The 22,388-nt window shown below is 44.7% G+C and overlaps 1 protein-coding gene across 1 annotated transcript in view; it reads right to left on the bottom strand.

The window, feature by feature from the left end:
• STAB2 (stabilin 2) overlaps positions 1-22,388 on the bottom strand; it is a 77,057-nt gene that overhangs the window by 7,568 nt on the left and 47,101 nt on the right. The window contains exons 35-58 of the mRNA XM_041485956.1: positions 22,280-22,375; positions 21,391-21,586; positions 20,568-20,663; positions 19,558-19,603; positions 18,430-18,506; positions 16,739-16,864; positions 16,164-16,237; positions 14,772-14,843; positions 12,768-12,887; positions 12,318-12,365; positions 10,732-10,815; positions 10,497-10,643; positions 9,994-10,119; positions 9,618-9,677; positions 9,023-9,199; positions 8,854-8,943; positions 7,491-7,637; positions 6,237-6,293; positions 5,683-5,806; positions 4,537-4,686; positions 2,654-2,758; positions 2,181-2,288; positions 1,374-1,567; positions 245-386 (exon numbers count right to left, since the gene is read on the bottom strand). Of these exons, the coding sequence (XP_041341890.1) occupies positions 245-386; positions 1,374-1,567; positions 2,181-2,288; positions 2,654-2,758; positions 4,537-4,686; positions 5,683-5,806; positions 6,237-6,293; positions 7,491-7,637; positions 8,854-8,943; positions 9,023-9,199; positions 9,618-9,677; positions 9,994-10,119; positions 10,497-10,643; positions 10,732-10,815; positions 12,318-12,365; positions 12,768-12,887; positions 14,772-14,843; positions 16,164-16,237; positions 16,739-16,864; positions 18,430-18,506; positions 19,558-19,603; positions 20,568-20,663; positions 21,391-21,586; positions 22,280-22,375 (2,662 nt within the window). The remainder of the gene's footprint in view (positions 1-244; positions 387-1,373; positions 1,568-2,180; positions 2,289-2,653; positions 2,759-4,536; positions 4,687-5,682; positions 5,807-6,236; positions 6,294-7,490; positions 7,638-8,853; positions 8,944-9,022; positions 9,200-9,617; positions 9,678-9,993; positions 10,120-10,496; positions 10,644-10,731; positions 10,816-12,317; positions 12,366-12,767; positions 12,888-14,771; positions 14,844-16,163; positions 16,238-16,738; positions 16,865-18,429; positions 18,507-19,557; positions 19,604-20,567; positions 20,664-21,390; positions 21,587-22,279; positions 22,376-22,388) is intronic.

Below are 22,388 nucleotides of genomic sequence, written 5' to 3'. Positions count from 1 at the left end.
TCTTACATAATTTATCTGCTGACCAATCTCATGGCTACTGCTTAGCTCTAATCACAGTTCTGCTACCTCTGAGGCCTGCCTTTTGCAACTTTCCCAAAACTCTCTGATTTTAAGGACTCCCACAATGTTCCAGCTGTAACCTCATTGTTTCATGGGGACATTAAGTAGAGGCCTGAGTGAGATTACAGCTCCCGGTCACAGGCCTCAGGGCACAGTGGTGGCGTGCAGGGGCTGTCCTCCTCACCTTGGAAATGCAGGTCGGCGCAGTCGGCGTGGGGGTGGCACTGTCCGTTGTCCTGCAGGCAGCGGTCAAGGGGCAGCTGCAGCACGGAGCAGTTCAGCCCATCACCAATGAAGCTGGTTTTGCATTCACACTTACGTCTGCCCTGCTCAGGGAGAGAAGGAAAAAGGCCAAGACGAGCATTTAACTGACGTGACTCTGGTGTTTCAGTCAACATTCTGAACTGCTGGGGAAATTTCACTTGATATAAGCAGGAATGGACAAACAGAGAAGTTGCTACTAACAAGTAAGCCAAATATTTACACATGTACTTGAGTGCTTTGCTGAATTAACACCAAAGCATAATTTCATCCACAAAATTAATAACATGCACTGGAGGGTTATATTCACAAAAACGGATGGCAAACAGATCAAAATTATATTTAAATGACTGGGCATGGAAACAAGCATGGAATTTAACAGCCCACTGCCAGTAATAAATGAGAACTATAAACCAAGCAGGAATTGGTGACATCCAGGGATTGCGATGGTTGACAGCTGGAATGGATTATCAGCAAGACTTTTCTAGATCAGTCCAGATCAGGAAGGCAGCTCAGGCAAGACAAAATGGAATGGAGAAGTGATCCTGCAAGCACCAGGACAAATGCTGGATCAAGTCACCTGCACAGGTTTTCCTTAACCACACTGACTACATGGATCACGGAATTTATGTCATGTGGCTGCAGAAATTTTCAAGTTGAGTTCAAGCAATCAACAAGTGACACTATTCACTCAGCTGTCCCTTTGTTTCGCTTCCAAAATGTATTTAATTTTAATTCAAGGAATTTGTGTTGTAAATAAGGATAGACAGTTAGGGAGAGCTAAGACTGGGACAGAAAAGACTACGTATGCAAAACATCCCAGCTTCTGTGTTACCCCATTCCCCAGAGCAAAGACCTTAAAGTGTTTCTCAGCCTTCAGCTGAGGCATATCAAACTGATGTAGAAAGTAGGTTGGAGCTAAGTAAAGGTTGTTTTGGAAAACAGGGATTTAGAGAGGTACAAGGTACTCCTCCGGCCAGAGGAGACTTCTGCTGGCACCAGGGAGAAACTCCTCAGACTTCCCTGCTGGGGACTGAAATAATTAGACTTACAGGTCCTGTGACAGTGCAGATGGCATGCTCGTGGCAGCCTCCATTGAACCCATCAGCACAAGGGTTTATTGGAAGGCAGGTAAAGCCATCTCCCTTGTAGCCCTTCTGGCAGCTACAGAAGACTTTCACCCCGTGCTGCGTGCATTCGGCCGCCTTGTGGCACCCACCATTGTTCTGTTTGCAAAGTTCTGCAGCTGCAGGGGAAAAATACAAATGAGTAAAGTCTGCTTTTAAAGAGGATGTTCTTCATAAAGACAAACCACCACCAGTCCTTTCACACTAAAAATACTAGAATACTTGCTGGGGAAAAAAAAATGCTTCCATTTCCTGAGGCATTACTGAATTTCTGTAAGTCCACCCCTTAGGGCTCTAACAGCCTTGTCAAGGTGTTCTTGATTCGGGAGATGTGGTACCAACCTTCAGATTTCTGGGCAGGTTGATTTTGGAAGATATAAGACACCTGTCTGAGAAAGAACAACTGTTTCTGTAGCAGGGAACTGCCTTGCCTATGGGCATAAAGAAAAATCATAGGATCATTTTTGTTGGAAAAACCCTTTGATATCTTTGTAATTCCTCTGAGGGAAACCCTGCTGTCTTCAAAATTTGACTGAAGTGCACTTGCTGCCCATGCTCCTGCTTGGTAAAGTCTGCAGAAGTCTGATTTAGAAAAACCTGGACTCCGTATATCCTAAACTTGTTTCACCCACTGCAAAGCGGAAGCTTTTAGGGTGGGCAGTAACTGCATTGCTGCGTGTGTGCAAGAGGGAAGAACCTTCCTTCTGGCCCTGACTGGGGGTGGGAGCTCACCTGTGCACGTGATCCCATCCCCGTCGTACAAGGGCTTGCACTGGCATGTGTTGTTCTCCGTGCAGACGGCGTTGGCCGAGCAGCTCGGGGAGCACACTGGTGGCAGAGCTGCAGGGAAGGCAGGAGAGCTGGAATCAAACAGCCCTGGCACCACAGTGCCCTCGTTTCATGCAGAAGGAGAACCCTTAGTACCAGTCTGGCTAACTGAAAAATTTGTAATAATTTTATTTTGTGACTGCCACAGCCCAAAGCCTCTCCATAGGGGAGGTAGGAACTCATATTGCCACATCACAAAAGAGGAGACAGTGGGGTGAAGGAATTTGTCCTTAGTCCAGAGCAGAGTTCCTAAGTGCTCTTAGATGGCTTCTGACATTTATTAACCCTTCCTGTCTTATCTATGGAAACCTTCTGCTGAACTGCAAGTAGTTTCAGCCCATAGCTCCATGGACAGAGTTGTGAGAGGAGGCAGAGACCTAGCTTGGTTTCACACAGCCGGCCCGTCCATCCTGTTTCACAGAAACATCGTCCTGTCCCCGAGTATCCTTCATCGCACTGCCCGTTGTTCTTGCATTCACAAGCTGGAAAAGAAACACAGAGATCACTTGCAGAGTGGGAAAGTCTTTCTCTAGAGAAACATCATCATGTCAGTTTAGATATAGTATTACCCAGAAATAACTTAGATGCATCTACCTTCATGGTATTTCACCATGAGGCCAGTCAAGCAGAGGACCAGACTTTCCAGAGTGGTTGAGCAATCGTCATCCTTGGAGGTTTTCAAGTCCTGACACGATAATTCCTGAACAACATGAGCTCAGAACTGGCCCTGTTTTGAGAGGGAGTTGGGCTCAAGACCTTCTGAAACCCCTTCCAATCTGAGTTAACCTGTGGTTCTGTGATTTTATAATTGGCATTTGTTCAATGTGCCTCTAAAAATGAAAATGAGTATTGACCTGCACATTGCAGTGGAGTAAGAAAACTGCATAGAGGACTGTGGCAGGAAAGAGTTAACAGCTGAATTGAAGACCCAGACAAATCAGTCTTAATGAATAGCAGCTGTAAATTGTAGGGAGGCCAGAGGAAAACAAGGTGTGTTGAGGAACAATGCTTGGCTGCTCTGTAAGAGAAGGTCCAGTTGAGTAAGGAAGCCAGATATGAGGTTAGTAAGCTTTTCTGTAAAATGGGGACAAGTTATCTATAATTTCTTTTTTTAGGGTTTCAGATATTTTCATGCCTAAAAGCTTTTGGATTCCTTCAGTTTCTTCTTAGGTGAGGCTTTGCTGCTTCTGCCCTCCAACCTGAGGTGTGATGGTCTGTTTAATCTATAGGTGATGTTTTTTCCTCTCTTCTTTGGGCCCTGCAATAACTTATGTGCTGAATCCTTCCTAAAGAATGATTCATGGCTCTCTGTTTTATAATGTTATGCTGAAGCATCCTTTATGGTCTTATCCTTCTTGAAATATTGTTGTTGTTTAGAGAAGAAAATTATGTGGATTTGTGGAACTGATTTTTTGCATACCTGTCCTGCTTAAAAGGAGCTTCACTTGCTGGGTTTTTTTTTTCATTTCATTTGATTAGTTAATCTTTGTCTGACTTAAATGTACATCAAAAGGAAGGGGCTATAAACCTTTTTTCTCTTAAATTTCATAAACTGATTTCAAGGTAATGGTTCATAAGTTCTATGCTATGGTGTACTATAAAGTGGATGAACTGTAGGTAGTTATAATCCTGAGAATCTGTGTCCAAGCCTGTTGTCTTGCCTATAACCCCCATCCTATGTGCCTCAGGAGCAGCACAGGGTTAGGATGGAAGTATTGAATGTTGTAACTTCTTATCTGAAAGGTTTTATGTCAGGAAAACATCTAAGTTTAAAGGGAGAAATTGATCCTACTCCCACCTAGTTTACATTTGAAGCCACAGAGAGGTGGGTTTTGTGAGCAGTTGCTTGGCTGTCCCTCTTCACAAACAGCCCTCACCTTGGTGCCATTTTTCCACTCTGTGGAAGTAGCACATTCCTTGAAGAGCCAGGGTTACTAAAATCCTGTCTTAAGCTTTATGGGTATGGAGGAGAAAGCTGTGCTGTAGCTAAAGCCACTTGTTGCTGGAGGCCTTGCTTCTTTTCTGTTACTGCTGTACTGTGTAAGAGTAGGAGGTCCTGTGCAGACGCAGCCCTGCAACCTGTGCATGCCCTCTTCTCCTCCCTTCTGAGACCTTGTGCCATGCCCTGCTGTGAGGAGGCACTCAGGAAAAATACTGATGTTAAGAGGGACGCTTTCCTTGGCTTACTCAGAAACTCCTTGCTGACAGAACAGCTTAGGCTTGTCGTGGGCATGGATGAGGAAAGGGAACTCAAACGTACGCCTGCAGGTGAAGCCGTATCTGCCCGGTGAGCACAGCCCGCACGAGGTCCCGTTGAAGCCGCCGCTGCAGCGGCACTCTCCTGTCCCCGTGTACCCGTCGTCACAGGAGCCACGGCCATTGCATGGGGTCTCTGGGCCCCCTGGGCAAGCTGAAAGGTTGGAAAAGAAAAGTGGCTCTTTAGCTCAGGTGCATGTTTATTCATTGTCATTGTTGATCCTCTAGCGTGCTGTAAAAATCGTCGAGCGGGGAATGCCTGTAAATGCACCTCTCCTGAGGTGTGTAAAAGTGGCTGTGACACAGGACTACTGTGAGCCCTGTGCTCTAAATTCCTTGACACACTTCCACAGCTCCGATCAGAAAGGTGCTGAGGATCAGCACTTATTTGTTGCTGCTGTTATCTGGCTGCTTGTTCATTCAGATTCATCTGTGAATGGCACTTCCCAAATCCAGCCTTTCTTGAGTGTCTCTGTGGGTCTATGTTCTATCAGGGTGACCCCAAAGGCCAGCTCAGGCTGAGCTGGCCAAAACTGCATGGAATCTGCATGTGCCTCTCTGTGAAACCGGGACAGAGCAAGCTGGCAGGGTTTGTGTGGCTGGACCTATCTGCCAGCAGAGATCCTGACCTGGACTGTGCCCTGGTGGGGGCCCCAGTACTGCTCCCTGCAGGGCTGGCAGGTGAAGGAGAACAGTTTGGAAGTGTCTGCTAATAAACTGCTGAGATGGAACCTCCCCAATTGTCTCCACCTGTTCAGAACTACAACTTCTGAGCTTACTCTGATGATCAGTGCACTTTCCTGTGGCTGAGCAATTATGCACTGGTTCTCAGGTGTGTGCTGGTGTTGCTGTGTGAACCCAAGCCTGTGTTTAAAGGATTTTCAGCTCAGCAGGACAGCCTTTACTCTCTGTAGCACTCACCTGCTATTACTATGGAAATTAATACTTGCTCTAAATGTGAAGAAATAATCTGAATTGAAGAAGCACTTAACACCTTGTGCTCCAGCTCTTGCAATCAATTTCCCTCATTTTGCAGCTGGTCTCTCCTCATGCCCCTTATCCCAATTCTCCCAGTTCTGCCTGCTGGGCGCTACACAGCTGTACTGGGGAAGGGGAGGGCACAGGATGGCCGTGCGGGTGGGAATCCTACCTTGGCAGTCTGGCCCGAAGTAGCCCTTGCAGCACTTGGCTATTTGGATGACCATGGAGCAGTTCCTGCGGCACCCATCCCTCCGCAGCCCGTAGGACTCGTAGGTGCACCAGTGGGTTCCTCCCTACGTGTGGCGGCACAGAGAGGAGGGGGACAACGCAGGAGAATGAGTGCTGCATGGAGTTTGTTTTTTTCCTCTTTAAATCGTAATTTCTGATGTACATTGAATCAAAATGTGACATGTGAAGAGGGCAGGCGGGAGGCCCCCACCCTCTGTGATTGCTGACATGCCGAGCAGCACTCCTGGGAGTGCAGGGGCTGCTCTGGAGTCAGCTGAAGCACTTTTACCTGGGTGCTCTGTGAGACCAGCGAGCATCCCCCACCACCACCAGCACCCTCGTGTTTGCCCAGGGACAGCTTTGTCACTTAATAGTGTGAGAGCACTGTCAAAGGTTCTCTTTTCATTTATTCTAATAAAATTTTTCTGGTTTACTGTTGTGAAATATAGCGAAGAGCATGTTAGTCTGCTTACATGTGAGATTTGAACATTTTACCTTTGGTTTTGTCCCTGGAGGGCATTTATAGTTACTGAAACAGCTAGCACAATGCCCCTGGAAAAGGAAAAAAAAAAAGTATATTAAAATAATGGCTACAAAAGACCATTTGACTTGGACAAAAAGTTTCTTTTATGAGAGCAGAAAAGACAAATCTTATTGCACTTAAAAAATTAGAAAACCATGGAGGAGCAAGAGGGGAGAGTGACAACAAAGTAGTTGCAAATAATTTAGTGCAAGAAAATAGTTTTGGTACTGGAATATAAGTTTTGGAAGAGGAAACTGGTCTGGGTTTAAAGGAGGAGGAAAAGATAACACATGTTGTTCAAACAAGTATTGATGTCATCTGTATTAGACCTGGATGTCTAATTTAGAGTACAGAAAAATGTCTGCTTCTCATGAAATTTGAGGAAATGGTATCTGCTTAATTTCATTTAATGACATCATAAAGAAAAGGCAACTTGAGAAGATGGGATATACACAATTGTTGGTTTTATAACTGAAATACATGTTCCAAGAAGCTTTTTTTAAAGACTGACTACCTGAAAGCTCTTTTACTTCTAGGATTTTTTTATTCATACTTTCAAGTTAAACTGAAGTAAACTTGGTCTTGAAACTGTTTGATGATGACTTTTAAAATTTCCCATTTGTGGGACCCATCAAAGTTCATGGAGGAAACTTCCTCCATGCTAACAGTGCCTGTTCAGGTGTGTTGAAAACAAGAAATGTCAGAGACAGAGTAGGCAGTTCTCTGTCTTGTGTCCTTCATACCCTGTGCTGCTGGAGTAGCAACACTGTTCTTTTTCCATACGGAACTTTGTAAACAAGATCTCTACAGACAAATCTGTAGTGTGAACTTCCACTAATTTAAAAGCACAACAGAAAGATTTGTCCTTGCTCAAGTGTTTGCTTGCAAGTTTTTTATGGTCTTCAGTGGAACCACTTGTCCTGTGTGCCACTTTGAGCGGATACAGGATTTGTGTTGTGCACCCATGAGGCATTGTGCTGCGCTTCTAAATCTCTCTCTAACCAGCGCAGCAGATGCAGCCAGCCTGCTGCAGAGGGGCTTTACTGGCAGGAGCGCCAGAGCTGCAGGAGTGTTACCCCAGGGAAGGTGGGCATCGCTGCCTGGGCTGTGTCTCTGTCAGGGTGGGGGACCCCAAGGGGCACTGACCATGAGCTCCATGGTGAGGAAGCTGTCCCACCAGCCCCCCAGGCTGGGCTCTGTCAGCAGGGACCCCAAGGGGCACTGACCATGAGCTCCACGGTGAGGAAGCTGTCGCAGCGGCCCCCCAGGCTGGGCTCTGTCAGCAGGCAGTTGATCCCGTAGGCGATGCCCCCGTCGAACTCCAGCTGCCGCTGCACCACCTTGCACTGTCCGTCGTTCAGGAACAGGGCGCCCTGGGAGACGGGATGGGGAGAGGGGGACATGGAAGGTTATGAGCTGCTCCTCCTTGAGTTCCTGTTCTCTGTAGGAATGCTCTTGGGGCAAGGTGGAATGGCAAACTATCCTGTAAGTAAAATTGATGTCAAACCCAGTTCTGGGGCCTCTCTTCCTAAGATGTGTGTCTGGAGTACTGTGTCCAGCTCTGGAGTTCCCAACACAGGAAGGATGGGGACCTGTTGGAGCAAGTCCAGAGGAGGGTCATGAAAATACTCAGAGGGCTGGAGCACCTCTCCTATGAAGATGGGCTGAGAGAGTTGGGTCTGTTCAGCTGGGAGAAGAGAAGGCTTCAGGGAGACCCTTCCAGTCCCTAAGTGGGGATATGTGAGAATTGGAGAAGGATTTTTAGCAAGGGCATGTAATGATAAGATGAGGGATAATGGCTTTAAACTGAAAGAAGGGGGGTTTAGGCTGGATTTTGGGAAGAAATTCTTTACTGTGAGGTTGGTGAGACGCTGGAAGAAGTTGCCCAGAGAGCTGTGGATGCCCCATCCCTGGAAGTGTTCATGGCCAGATGGAATGGGACTTTGAGCAACCTGGTCTACTGTAAGGTGTCACTGTTCATAACAGGGGGGTTGGAACAAGATGATCTTCAAGGTTCTTTCCAATTCAAATCATTCTATGATTCTATGATATCTTCCTTTTCTGAAGAGGACACAATATGCCAGTTCTATGTTCACAGGTTTATCTTATGTGTATTTAGGTTTAGATGCTTGGCAGGTATGACCTGATATATTTGCAAAGAAAAATGTGACATTGTACTGGTTTATCAGGCTATGTGTGTGCCTGCAACCTTAGCTTGGAAGTGCTTACACACCAGAGTTTGCATGCAAGGAAAAAAATTCATGGGGTTCAAAACCATGTTGATCTTAGTGGTTTTGCATTTGTACTGTAGAAGTTAAAGTGTGCTGGTATTTCAGTTTCAAGGTGACTGAGAGCTGTTTTGAACAAATGGCATCTTACAACAGAGCAAATGGCAGCTCCAAAAAGTCCTTCAAACCATACAGTTTGCTGAATCTGCTGGTGTGGCTCTTGGCATGTAGGGGTGATGACCAACGAGGTTTAGGTGCTGCTGACCCTCCCTGGGGGCTGTGCCAAGGCAGAGTGTGGTCTGCAGGAGCAGATCCTGCAACAGGAGTGAGGAATAAACGTGCCAGCAGAGCCAACACTTACGATTTCCCCGTTATCCCCACAGCTCACGCTGAGGTTGGAGCCCTGCAGGGTCTTCAGTGAGGCGGAGCTGGGGAGCTGGTAGGCCAACACCTGGGGAAGAAAAGGGGAGCTGCATGTGTCTGGGCTTGAGTTTTGCCTGTGGCAACGCTCCCAAAAGGCAAGGGCTTACCTCAGCATCACGGACAATGTGGAACTTGAGGTACTGCACCAGTTTGTTGGTGTTGGACTTCTTGAAGAGGAAGTCCTGCTGCTCCTGCGGCAGCCCACGGATGGCTGTGTCAGTGGGCCAGAAGAGCGTGACGGGTTTGTGAATGGGATCGTTGATCAGCCCCAGCAGGTTGTTCTTCTGCAACACAGCAACAATTGGGGCAGAAGATTAATGCCCTGTCCAAAGTGCCACGGACCCTGTGGGGTGAATGTCAGGTGTAACTGAGGTGTGGTGCTCTGTGGGCTGCCTGCTCACCAGCCTGCAAATACCTTGACATTCAAAAGCAGATGTGTGAGTTGAACTTGATATGCAGTAGGACAGAGCTGGGTGGGGAAGGGAAAGGTGGCTGTGGGTCTGCTTAACATCCCCAGCCTTTCAGGGAGTGTGACTGGTGGTGAGCAGGGTTGTTGTGCACTGTATGGTGAGCCCTTTGGTTCTCCTGAACAAAATCCTGCCAGTGATGACACTTTGTCTGTGTGTGTTTTTGTCTTAAGAAAAAAAAAAAACAAACAACTTACAACCTTTTCCCAATGGCTCCTGTCTCTGGTGTCCTTACCTCTAGCAAAGTGCTGAACAGAATGTACCCATGCTTGGCTGCAACCATTTTAAGACTTTCCTACAAAGAAAGAAAAGCGAGTAATTTACCTAAGAGATACATTATTTGGGTATTAAAAAAGCAGATAAGAGCTTGCTTTTCCCTGTAAGTCACTTTTTGTTATAAAATCAAAGCTGCTGTAAAAACCCTCTACATAAATCCTCTTATCCTTGTCCTTACTTTATCTGTAATAGAAGTGAATTTGAAATATAATATTTAATTTATTTATTCGTATAAGGTCTTTTTAGAGTCACTTTTTTGTTGACTTATATGATTTATATCTGACAGTAACTGTGGAAAAGCCCCTGAGTTGGCAATGGTGATAAGCTGCACATACCTTCTTGAGGGGGAAATCCTGCATCTGTGAAGGGACCAGGATTTGGTTTATGACATGGATCACACCATTTGTGCCAACAGCATCGCTGAATACAATTTCAGCTTTGTTGTTCAAAACCAGTGAGTCCTGGAAAGGCAACAAAAACGTTTTTTCTGTGAAACCTTGTGGGAAAGTGAGGCTGATGCTGAATTGCTTTGATATCATAAGCCCAGATCATCTTTTCTTTGCAGCAAATAGTACTTTCAGCTTTAATAAATTGCCCTTTGCTTTTTCAAACTCTCCTCGTGCTCATAAAGACAGAGTCTGAGGATAAAATAGCTTATGTCAAAGCAAGGGTTGTTGAACTCGACTCTTGAAATACCAAATAAGTGCTGGACTCTTCAGCTGAAAGTAATTTATTTTTGTGCAGCAGAGGAGGAAAGGGAACCACTGATATTTTTAAAAAAGTGAATGAGAGTGGGCAGTCTTGCTGTTCTGTTCCCTGTCCCTCCATGTTTGGTTACCTGGGAGTAGCTGATGTGTATGGGGTCGCCGTGGAGAGAGGTGATGTTGGTGATGGCTGTCAGGTCCTTGTACAGCAGGTTGGCACAACCCACCATGTGGTACCGGAGCACTTGAGCCATCACTCCTTTGGCAATCCAGTCCTTGACCTGCAGTGGGGAATGGAGGGGTTGAGAGGCAGCTGGGCAAGGCATCTGAAGAAAATAAAGCTCATTTGTACTGAGCCCTTTGACTTACTCGTGGGTCACTGCTCAGTACGTCTGTGCGAGGGACAAACAGGGTGAAAGGGCCGGGGCCTGAGAGATCTCTGATGGACAAGGCCTGCCAAATTGAAGAGGAAAAAGCAGCAATGGGTTAATGCATGTGATGCCACACGGTGACAGGGACTGCCCTGTGGAGGGCAAGGTGGTGCCTGCAGCTCCATTGCTGCCATGTGTTGAGGTCCCTTCCCTGCAAAACAAGGGTGAGAGAAATTCTTCATGTGGGCTTTGACTCCTGGCCTCATCTGTCACCTTTGCTCACAGGTATTAAGTAGAAGATTTTGTCTTATACCCATGTCTTTATCTCCTCTGCAAAAACGAACAGGAAATGAGGGAGTTAAATTAATTACTCTTAGGAGTACAAAGGGACCTGGGCTGTTGCAGGCACTTTGCAATCACCACTGATAAACTGTCCTGGGGTGACTTTATGGTGCTTGTATCCCTAATTGAGAGAGATTGAGAGCTCTCTTAAAGCAAGAGGTACCTGTCTACCATGGTAGCAAAATTGAAACTGGATTATAGGTCTTTAGGTTAGCAGACCAGTATACAGGTCTGTGCTGCCCTGAGGCTTCTGGTAAACAGAGAATTGTGTTGCCAGTCTCCAAAAATCAGTGAGAGCTGTCTGTCAGGCAAGACACAAAGCACCCTGTGATGTTTCATGGAGGCAAAAAATGTTGCCATTTGGAGATTTTGGAGATGCAGAAGGGCTAGTAAATGAGTGTTATAATCTTGCTTCAGAATTCACAAGAGATATGCTGGCAGATCTCAGCCTGTGAACAGGTGAAAGCTTCAGTTTTATGCCCAGTCTGGATGTAGCCACAGCTCTCTCCATAGAGAGCAGCAGGCATGACTTTCCCAGGCCTTTTCCTGGGGAAGGCTGTGAGAAGATCAGAGAAAAGAATGAGAAACAATTCTTCTCTCCACTTGCTGCACCTGTTGTTGTGCACATATGGAACGTGTTACGGAGATTTGTTTACCAAAGGGTGATTTCTTAATCAGAAATCAATGTGATGATGGTGTTTAGATTGATTGACCAATTGGAGCAGTGTGTATTGGACTGACACACCAACAGATTCAGCAAACCGTATGGTTTGCAGGACTTTTTGGAGCAGTCATTTGCTCTGTTGTAAGATGTTATTTGTTCAAAACAGCTCGCAGCTCATTGAACTGTCCCAGCTCATTGGAAGGGTGATGAGCTTAATAAGTAGAGTGTAGTATAAGATAGAATAGTAAAGCAATGGATCAGCCTTCTGCAATCATGGAGTCAATGCTAATTATTACCCAGCTGGGGGCCTGTGACAACATCTGGAGGCCTTACTTTTCTTTGGGACTTTGGTCTTGATCATTAATACTCCAGGTCATTAATACTTTTTTAGTGACAGTTACAGCTTACATTAGAGCGTCTCAAGTACTAGTCACTGACAATCCAAATCCAGTCCCAATTACATTGCAGGAAGTTGGTGAATACCACATTCTTGTCTGTTCTGCTGTCTTGGATAAAAAAAAGGGATGAGAACTCCCCACGAAAACCTGGCAAACCCCAAACACTCAAACTTTTCTTACCTCTAAGTGAAAATAAAACCTAGATGTTTTGGAGCTCCTGAGAAGTTCCTGCAATTAAGAAAAAGACTCTGTAACAATGCTGCAAATGTGAGGCAACATCTGCAGAGTGCAAACAAATGCAGCACTCAGACGAGAAAAGGAACTTCAGGTTTGGAGTAAGTGCTGCATGTCTGTATTGCTTCTGTTCTGTTCTTACCTTACTCTGCCAAACAGCAGGCTTCTTGGAAACCTAAAACTCCCTAATACTGCAGTCATAATGATTGTCCACTAGGGTTTTTGTTTGTTTTGGCAGTTAAGGTTATCTTGCAACATCCTGTTCCTGGTTTCTTGGATTGGGATAACTTCAAATTCTGGGCTACAACTTTGTCCAAGAAACAAGTGATGTGTTTCAACCATTGTATTAACTATGGGAAGAAAACTAGGGGACAGCAAACATGTGAAGCACTTTACCTGGAAGATGTTGCCTCGGCACTGAAATCCATCCCCAATGTAGTTAGGTTTGCAGGTGCAGGTTCTGTCTGTCAGCTCAGTGTCATTACAGATGGCAAATTCACTGCAGCCTCCATTATTCTTGTAATGGCAAAGTTTAAAATATATAATTCCTTCATTGCCAGGTGTAGAAAACAATTCCAATTCCCCCTTCCCCCCCCCCCCCCCCACTCCCCATTTATATAATTTAGAAAGGTTTAATTGCAAGATCTTTTTGAAACCACATCTTGCTGGAACATCTGATGGCATATATTTTCTCCCAAACACTAAAAAGCATTTAGGATTTATAAAAAAACCCCTCTTCTTTTATGCACAGGACTTAGTTTTGATTCCCTCTTTAATATATTTAGTTCATGATACTGTGAGGAAGCAAAATATTGCATGCAAGTCTCACTCTGCACCTCAGGGATGAGTCTTAGTTTCTCTGCCAATGCAGCACTGACTTACCCTAAGGGGAACTATTTACACACTGTAAATCACTGGGATGGTGCCAGGGCCTGAATTTATTGAGGAGCATGGCACAGGACTGTCTGATGGCCCAGGTCAGCTGTAACAGGGACTTGCCTTGTCCTTGTCTCTAAAACATCTCCTGTCTGCACCTGGGTCCAGCGTCGGGCTTGGAGCAGAGGATGCATCTCACCCAGCTGCCTGCCTCCAGACAGCTCCCTGCACTAAACCAAGGTATTCCTCACTCAGGAGCAGCATGTTGGGGCTCAGAGCCCTGCTCAGTCACAAGTAGGTGCTCTCCTGTTACCACCTTGGCTTGCAAATAAGTTTTTATCCTGGGCTTGAGATCAAATTGGGGGAAATTGAAAAGCTTTCTTGTTTTTTCTTCATGTACTTGTTTCATGGTGTCCTTTCTGTTGCTGATCATTTCAGGGATCCTTTCTCATGGGCCATGAGAGGGAGCAGAAACTCCTTTGGGAACTGCCAATGGGGCCTGACTTGACAGGTCAGAGAGACACTTGGCTGTAAGGAGTGGGTTTGGGTGGATTTGCTGCAGATTTGGCTTGGCTTAGGTAGACTTGGCAGCCTTGGCTACCTGTGAAGCTTTGCTGCACAGAGGTTTGGTCACCATGGAGCCAGGTTAGCCTCTGGTATGACTGATGCTCCTCAAGATGATCTTTATTTTTAACACATAGTTAGCCTGGCATAATTAGTCAAGTGGAAGCAAAGCTGCTGGAACACAGCACAGGAAAAAGCAAGAGAATTCAAAATCATAGGGAGCAATGGCTCAAAGCTTTAAACTCCCTTTCCTCCAGGTTGTGTTTTTACCCTTGCTCTTTCATCTCTGCAACCTTTCAAGGTCAGAGAAAGCCAGTTGAGAGGCCAGGCTGGGAGGGTGAGAATTGTTGTTGCTGTGCTCAGAGCACAGAGGATTAATGTACACAGAAGAGTGGATATGTCCCTGCTGCAGCTTGCCAAGAGGCAGAGCAGTGCAGCTGGTGCAGAGAACCACACTGATTGCCAATATGTGGCTTGCAGTGTGTGAGCCAGCTTGTGCTAAACAAATGTGGCTAATTTTTAGCCTGCAGTGACAAGTGAGGCACAGAATGGGTAGTGCCATGGCATGTCCAGAGTTGGGTGTTGTGGAAGGAAATGGTTTGGTTGGCTTTTTGTAGGAAATCTGTATGACAAATAATTTGCTGACTTAGGTTTTGGCACTACAGACCAGGGTCTGTTTCTCTGCATTGGATTTTAACTGAATTATTTAAGACTCAGTGCTGAGTCCAGGCCCTCACTTATGTTCTATCCAGGCTGTGGTTGAGGAAAAGCCCTTCCTGCATCTTTAGTTTCTCCCATAGTGACAGCACTAAAACATGTACTGAACCAGAATACTTAAAGATTAGCCAAGTTAATGTAAATAGATTCTTAGCACACCTAACTTAATTTAGAATGCATACAACCCCAAAAGTGTAATGATTATAATGAGACCTGAAATTGTACTCTTAAATGGATACTCACTTGTGAACACATACTGATATATGTGCAGGTTTTGCCATCTCCAGAATATCCCTTCAGGCAATTACATACTGCCTACAAAGCAAAATCAGAAAACAACCACACACTGAAAAATGCTTGAATTTTTTTTTTCAGCACACAAATATACAGTTTACTTTTTCCCAGATAATTTCATTGTGATATGGTGTGGAATTTATTAAGCCAAAAGTACACTGTGTCTCCCAGAGCAGCTCTTCTCCAGTATGAGTAACCATAGACTGATTGGGAAGTAATAATTTTCATTAGGCTCTGTCTACCTTTTTCCTGCCTACCCATCTCTGTTCTCCTCTCTGCTGTCCTGTTCATTTGAAATGGCCCTTCTGACATCTGCACATTATTGTCTTGCTAACAGTCTAAACCTTTAATTTGTTTCCCTCATGTTTTTTTGCATGTGTTGGTATTCCCCTCTCATCCCTTTCCTTCCCCTGTTTTTCTTTTAAGTGATGAAAAGTAGCTTCAAAACACACCTGGAATTGTGTGTTACTGGCAACTTCCCATGCAGTGGAAATATAGCTGACACTTTGTTCTGGTTACTATATTTTACATTTGCAGTTATCACAAAGATGAAAAATAGTTGCAAAGAAATGAATTATATTCTCCAATTCACTGATAATTGTTCTGAAATTAGAATTTATATTTAATATGTAGGAATTTGAAAATTCAGTGAGATTTCTGCAGCAGAAATAAAACTGGGAGGTAGTCTAATTGTAGTGTTTATGTACCTCCTGGACAAGTGAGAGCCCTAGAGAAAGTAGAGGCATTTCTGTCCTATAACTTTTCCTTTGCTGTGCTGGGGTTTTGTAGTGGAGGTTGTTATTACAATGTTAATTATATTCTTACAGGTAAGCAAGAATAAATAAACAGGTTGTAGCTACTTCTAGAGATCAGCAAAAGAGTGAGTGGACTGCAGAATGTTGTAACCCCTGTGCAAGAGCTACGGTTTAGGCCATTTTGTTTCCTTGTGGATACATTTGGACAGTGTGGGGAGAAGGACTAGTCTAAAATGGAATTTTTTCCATGGACAGTTTCTATAACAATAAAAGAAACATCATCTAGTAATACTTTCAAACTTACAGCTTTTCACATCAAAACCTCCCAAAGTAGAAAAACAACTACTTGAAATAGCAAAACACTGTTTTCCTCTGTATTTTTGGATTTCTTTCACTGAAATAGATTTTTTTTTCATGTTTATCTGCACTCCCCCTCAAATGCCTTTGTGAGGGAAGCATATACTTTTCAGAATTGTCATGAAATTCAGTGTTCTACCTAAAACCAAAGTTGACATGGGGAAATCTTTTTTTGCCCAACAATAAACACTTGACTAGGCCTATTTTTCTTCACCAACAAAGTACTCACTTGATTGGGTCCAGTCTGTGTGCATTCTGCATTTCTATCACATCCACCATTGTTCACCAGACAAGGGTTGATTTCTTTATAAAACAGAAACAGTGTAATAAAGAGAGAGTAATTCTGAAAACCCAAGGAGAATAAATTTTAAGTAAAGCATCCTAGGAATGCAGATTTATGACAAAATTCGTTCCCTCAGTTACTCAGTACCTCAGTCTAGATCTTCAGTTGTCTTGGTGGAGGCTAAAGCAGCATTTCTGAACCAAACCTGTGGAGGTGTTGTGCAGTATTTAAAAGTCTGTGATGGTCAGAGGAGTGTGTGTGTATCAAGCTGCTGGAGATAGGGTTATCCTTGCTAGGGGTAGGTGTTGTTTGACAAGATTTGGTGTCACTCCACACTGCTGCATGTGCACGGTTTGCCAAGTAGCACCAGCCACGTAGCAGGAAAAGATGCCTTTGGCATCAGGGGGTATAGAATCAGCAAGCTGCACTTCTGGGTCAGAGTGGGAGGAGGAACATCCCCCTGGAGGAAACCTCTCCTGTGGTTTTCCTGTGAGTGATAGAGGGGCAGGGCGTGTGCTTACCGAGGCAGACGATCCCGTCCCCAGTGTAGCCAGCGCTGCAGACACAGGCTCTGTTTCCTGGTGTTGTTCTCCTGCACTCTGCCTTGGATGAACAGCCCCCATTGCTGCTCCCACAAGCATCAATAGCTGAAAAGGGACAGCAGCAGAGATTAAACCAATGTGCTGGACTGGCTTCTTGCTTCTCATGATTGTCAGTCTCCATTTTTAAAGGGATTTACTAACATTTTTGGAATGAGTCTTTCTGAATCAGGAGGCCACAGATTTCATTAGTGCTAGTTATTTAATACCTATTATTGTTTCCAGAGGGAAAGCTGAAATGGTGTTTCTAGTCTGGAAAGTTAGAGTACATCTAGGACTGACTTTCAGTAACATTCCATCTCCCAATTCTGCCCATTTCAACAAAACACACACAAAAGAAAAAAAAAAAAAGGAAAAAAAAAAAAAAAAGGAATGTTTGTGTTCATCTCTGATTTAAATAGCCATTTAAGTGTTCCCTGAGCTTGACATTTGCTGCACACAGATCACATAACTTCTCTTGCAGGAGGTCTAGAGTACAATACCACCTAGCCCTCCTGTGACAGCAAGTCTGGGTTCTTATTCAAATGGATACTCATACTGTTTCTCCAACTCTGGATGAGCTGGATGCTCACAGTTTGAGAGCAGAAAGGGAGCCTTGTCTGATCTTCAGTGTGATTCAAATCAGCCTGAAAATTGCCTTAAGTTTTGCTTAAAATGACCCTGAATTGCTCTTTCATCTATTTCAGACCAGGGAGTTGATTTTTTTCTGCAACTAGTTTTGCCCAGGAATCCTGTATATGGAAACAAAGAGAGTGCAGAGTCACTATGGGTGACCTGTGTCACCCAGCTCTTCCTGCACATGGGGAATTGCCCCCCAACAGAAACAGTAAACAACATTAAAATGGATTTGTCTGTTTTGTGCCAGAAGAGAAAATGAAAACAGGTCTAATAAGAGTGGCAAAATCTGGGATTAGGACACTGCCAGCCATTGTGAGTAAGTAGAAAAATAGGTTTCTGTCTGAAAAACATTAGTATTTTAATCAGTTAACTATTAAGAAAAAATATAACTAATTATGATTATTGTAATACATACAGCTGGAAGCAGTCTGTTTTGGATAACCCAGATTTTTGGAGGAACACCTAGCATAAGGTGCCATTATCCCTTTCTGAGGGTCTCTTAAATCTCTCTACTCTAAAGAAATGGATTTTGCCACACCAGAAATCTGAGAAAGTTCAGAAAGCTGAGGAAATGGTTGAACTACACAGCTTCCAATAGCTGGAAGTGTTATTGTGCCCTGAATTGGCCTCTCTTTGCTGGGCTTTGTTGGGAAAGGGAGTAAAAGTCACAAACCAGGTTTCATTACTCTCCAAACAATGGGGCTGGGGTTGTGCACAGCATGTTCCCTTTTCTCTGCTCTCCCTCAGGACAATGCCTCACAACTTGGAGATTTGGAGCCCTTTGTTTGCTATGAATCTGCACCTGTTGGGCTGCTGTTTGTTTTGAGGGAACTGGCAACAATTTCTGGTTTTTAACTGGTGCATAGGGAACTGCTCATCTCTCACCAACTCTACTGTGACCAGAGAATGCTTCAAGCATTCTTCTTTGGTTTCTTTTTTTATGTTTTTTTTTTTTTTATTTTATTTTTCAAAGGGAAGAAACAAAGTTCACTTGCCTGTGCAGAATGTCCCGTTCCCCTCAAAGCCAGCTGCACACTTGCAATAGGCAGTGCCATTTGATAGGAGGAGGCAGCTAAGGAAATAAAAGGAGGGAGGCATCATTTAACAGAGAGGAAAAAAAATACTTGGTCAGGTCTTTTGTACAGCCCTTGTTTTTGTGAGTATTTCTGAAGGTAATGTTGCATAGAAATAACAAGGCATTTAATCATACAGTAAGAGGTAGCTAAACCCATAAAAATGGACCTAGCTGGACCAAGCTTTTCAAATGTATTTTAGGTATTAGAATTCCATGCTTTGGTGTTTGAATATCCTATTTTTTTTTTTTTTTTGGTGCAGAACTACAGAATTTGTATGTCTGCTCACCCAAAAAAGCTGTGCACAATTTTTGTCTGTGTGCACCCAGTTTATGGAGGGATGCAGCCAGCACAATTCACCACTGCCCCCTACTCCTGCCATGCCTGCACCTGTCCTCAGACCTACAGGTGTATGTCAGTGGATGAAAAATACACAAGAGAGGAACAATCTGCTTCTGTCAGAAACACAGTCGTGATTCCAGAATGTGTGGGGTCCCCATGAGCAAATCTGAGAGTGTAGTTTTGCCAAAAAAGCCTGGTAAAATATCGCTACTGTGAACTGAAGGCCACAAACACACAGGGGAGAGAATTACCTACATCTGGAAAAAGGTGGTTTACCCCTCTGGTTTCTCAGTTCCTACAGAAGAGCTGTGGCTGAAAATGAGGAGTCTTTCCAGCCAATTTTCCTTGGGTTTTTTTGCGATGTCTTGACTAGCGTAAATCTTGTTGCCTGGTCAGTGGTGAGGGGACAGATGCACTTCAGTAAATGGCTCAACAGGGCTCACTTGCTCCTCTGAAAATTAGTTAGTGTCCCAATATTGGTGCTGGACTGGTTAGAACATTTTTTTGTTGTTATTTGTATATTTTGACATTAAGTGAGGAGAGGTTTGAACTTTCTGCCTCATCACCACATAGATTAGATTTACATTGCTCCTTATCTCTGTGAGATCTACTGCTGAGAAGTCATGAACAAGGTGGATTTGAGTTTTTGCCTTGCAAGAGGTCCCCTTTTTCTTCCCTCTCCTCTAAATGAGTACAATTCATACATACTTAGCACTGGTGTGGCATGAAGCGTTACATGCATCATCTTTGATTTCTGCAAGTGGAAAAAAAAAAAATGAAGTAGGAATCAGAACCTTTTGGGTCAACATTCTTTTAGATTCAAAGTCTTTTGTTCCCACCATGTGGAGCTGGAGGCTGAGTTATGTGCCAGACCACTGTGCTCTCAGTCTCAATAGGGACTCCACCTGTAGAGTCTGTATAGATCAGTGGATAACACTTAAATTAATTTGCAAGGAAGAGCTGTGTCATATTGTCAGGAAGACATTTCACCTGTTGTCATTTACCTGTATTTAGTCTGGTGAGTCTTGTATAATATTAGAATTATATAAGGGTAGGTTTTCTAAAGGAGCTGAAATTTTTCTCAGAGTATATATAGCAAACCTCTTACAAAACTGTACTTATTACTAATTTTTTCCCTGGGAAAATTTAAAACTGATCTTGAATGCTCTTATAAATGTGCTTGTAGCATTTTTAAATTTTACACTATTATAGCTAGAGTTTTGAAATAGTTACTGAGTACATTTTAATTATGTATAAATAGACTATAATTTGACTGGACATAGAAGCTGTATTAAGCCAGCACAAAATGATTTATTTGCTAATTATTTTTTATCGCATTAAAAAGAACAAGATAATTTAATATCTGGTGTTGTGTAGCTAAATCAACTTTTAGAAGCACTTGAGAGGCTTTTGATCTGAGAGTCAAAATGTGCTGAGTAGTCCTGCTCTGGAAAACATGTAGCTTTACTAAATGGGATATTCTTTTGGGGCAGATAGAGGGTGACACAGGTAGAGAATTAGCTAAGTAAGCGTTTCAGTGTCGAGTGGTGTCTCAACCAGCTCTCTAATAATGCTGTAATTAATTGACACAGCACAGGAATGTTACCCATATTTCACTGAATGTGGGAAGCTGCACTGGGATCTGATTGTGACTGCAGTTCTGTCATTCTCTGAAATGCTCACCTTTTACCTCAGAAGAAAAGAGGCAGGACACTCACCAGTCTCACACGTCACTCCTCTCCAGCCAACGTCACATTCACAGGAGCCATCCCCATTGATCCCGCTGCTGCATTTCCCATGGACACAAGTGCACACTGTGGGAGAGATGGGGGCAAGCCACTGTCCCTGGCAGTGTGGCAATGTGGGCAGGAAGGACAGCAGGGGTGGCCCAGACACCACCTGCTGATGGCACCTTCTGCTCTGGGCTATTTGAAGAAAGGCTCTCTCTTGTGCCCTTTGGTTTCTAATTACACAATAATTTTGAATTCAAACTATGCTTATATTGCCTCTATTCCCAAATGCAGGGTCTGAAACTGTATTTTAATGGGAAAAAAATTGGTGGAAAATAGCAGTGCTACAGAGGATGGTTCTTGCTGGATTCTTTTCTAAGTCTGTGGTGTGATAGATTAGGAAGCCCTGTCTTGAGCCTAGGGATTAGAAAGAAAACCCCATAATGGGGAAAGAAAAGGAGTTGACAATGTTTTTAAGCCTGGCCTATTAGGAAGTGCTAGCACTGGGCTGAACATGGTTAGAAGATGAAAGGGGAAGCCCCTGACCCTGGCAGTGTGGGCAGCAAGGGGCAGGAAGGACAGCAGGGTGGCCCTGACATCACCTGCTGATGGAAGCACTGTCTCCAGCCTAGGGATTAGAAAGAAAACCCCGTAACGGGGAAAGAAAAGGGGTTAATGATGTTTTCAATCCTGGCCTGTTAGGAAGTGCTGTACCTTCCTAGAACCTGAACGTGGTTAGAAGAAAAAAGGGGAAGGGTTGGGCCCCTGAGGGGCCGGCCAAGCTGCGCTGCGGTTTGGGGACGCTGGGTACCTTGGTCACAGCTGCGGCCGTATCTGCCCTGGCCGCAGCGCTCGCAGGCCGTGCCCACGAAGCCGTCCTCACACTGGCAGCTGCCCGTGCCGTTGGTGCCATCCAGGCACACGCCGTTCCCGGAGCAGGCGCTCCCGGCTCTCCCCGGGCACGGCTGGCACTGCGGGCCGAAGAACCCCGCGCAGCACTCCCTGGTCTGCAAAGCCAGAAATGCTGTGCTGAGGGGCGGGGGGAACGAGAGAGCTGGGTTTTCACAAGGGTTTTAGGGATAGGGAAAGAGGGTGGGTTTATACTGGATATTAGGAAGAAATTATTTAGTGTGGTGAGGCACTGGAACAGGTTTCCCAGAGAAGTTATGGGTGGACCCATGCCTGGAAGTACAAGGCAAGGTGGTGGGGGGCTGTGAGAAATCTGGTCAAGGGGAGGGTGTTTCTGCCCATGGCAGGATGGTTGGGACTAGATGAACTTTTATGGTCCCTTCCAATCCAAACTAGTTTTTGATTCTGTGGTTTTTAGCAGCACATCAGCTCTGCTGGTCTGTGACCACGCTCCTCAGTGTGCCAGGACACAGGCTGCCACTGCACGTCCTTGGTGGGACCCAGGTGCCCTTCACCCCTTCAGGGAGAGGTGGGGAATTGCTAGGGACAAGCACAGGTTTACCCTTCCCAAACCTGTGCTCCCTCTGTGCCATGTGGACACGCAGCACTTTGTGCTGCAGCTGTCATCAGTCTTTAACTTTCCCATCTCTGCTGTATCCCGAATAAAGTCAATAAATATACAGTCAGCAGCTGCCTTGACATGCTGTGTGTGTTTATTGGGAGCGATGAGGAGGATGAAGGTTGGGGAAGGGGGCTCCTGGTTTTTACCACGATAGAAGCAGTGAACTCACAATGATGGTTTTAGCACACTTGGGCTTGCAGCCAATCTGGATGGTGTACTGTCTCATGTGGTTTTCTGTGAGGATACAGTATTTCTTCACCCCTGCCTGAGCAAAGATT

This window comes from Pyrgilauda ruficollis, unplaced genomic scaffold, assembly GCF_017590135.1.
Source record: "Pyrgilauda ruficollis isolate IOZ18807 unplaced genomic scaffold, ASM1759013v1 scaffold73, whole genome shotgun sequence".
Lineage (NCBI taxonomy): Eukaryota > Metazoa > Chordata > Aves > Passeriformes > Passeridae > Pyrgilauda > Pyrgilauda ruficollis.
The sequence above is the reverse complement of the archived record's forward strand: the minus strand, read 5'-3'. Positions and strand labels throughout refer to the sequence as shown.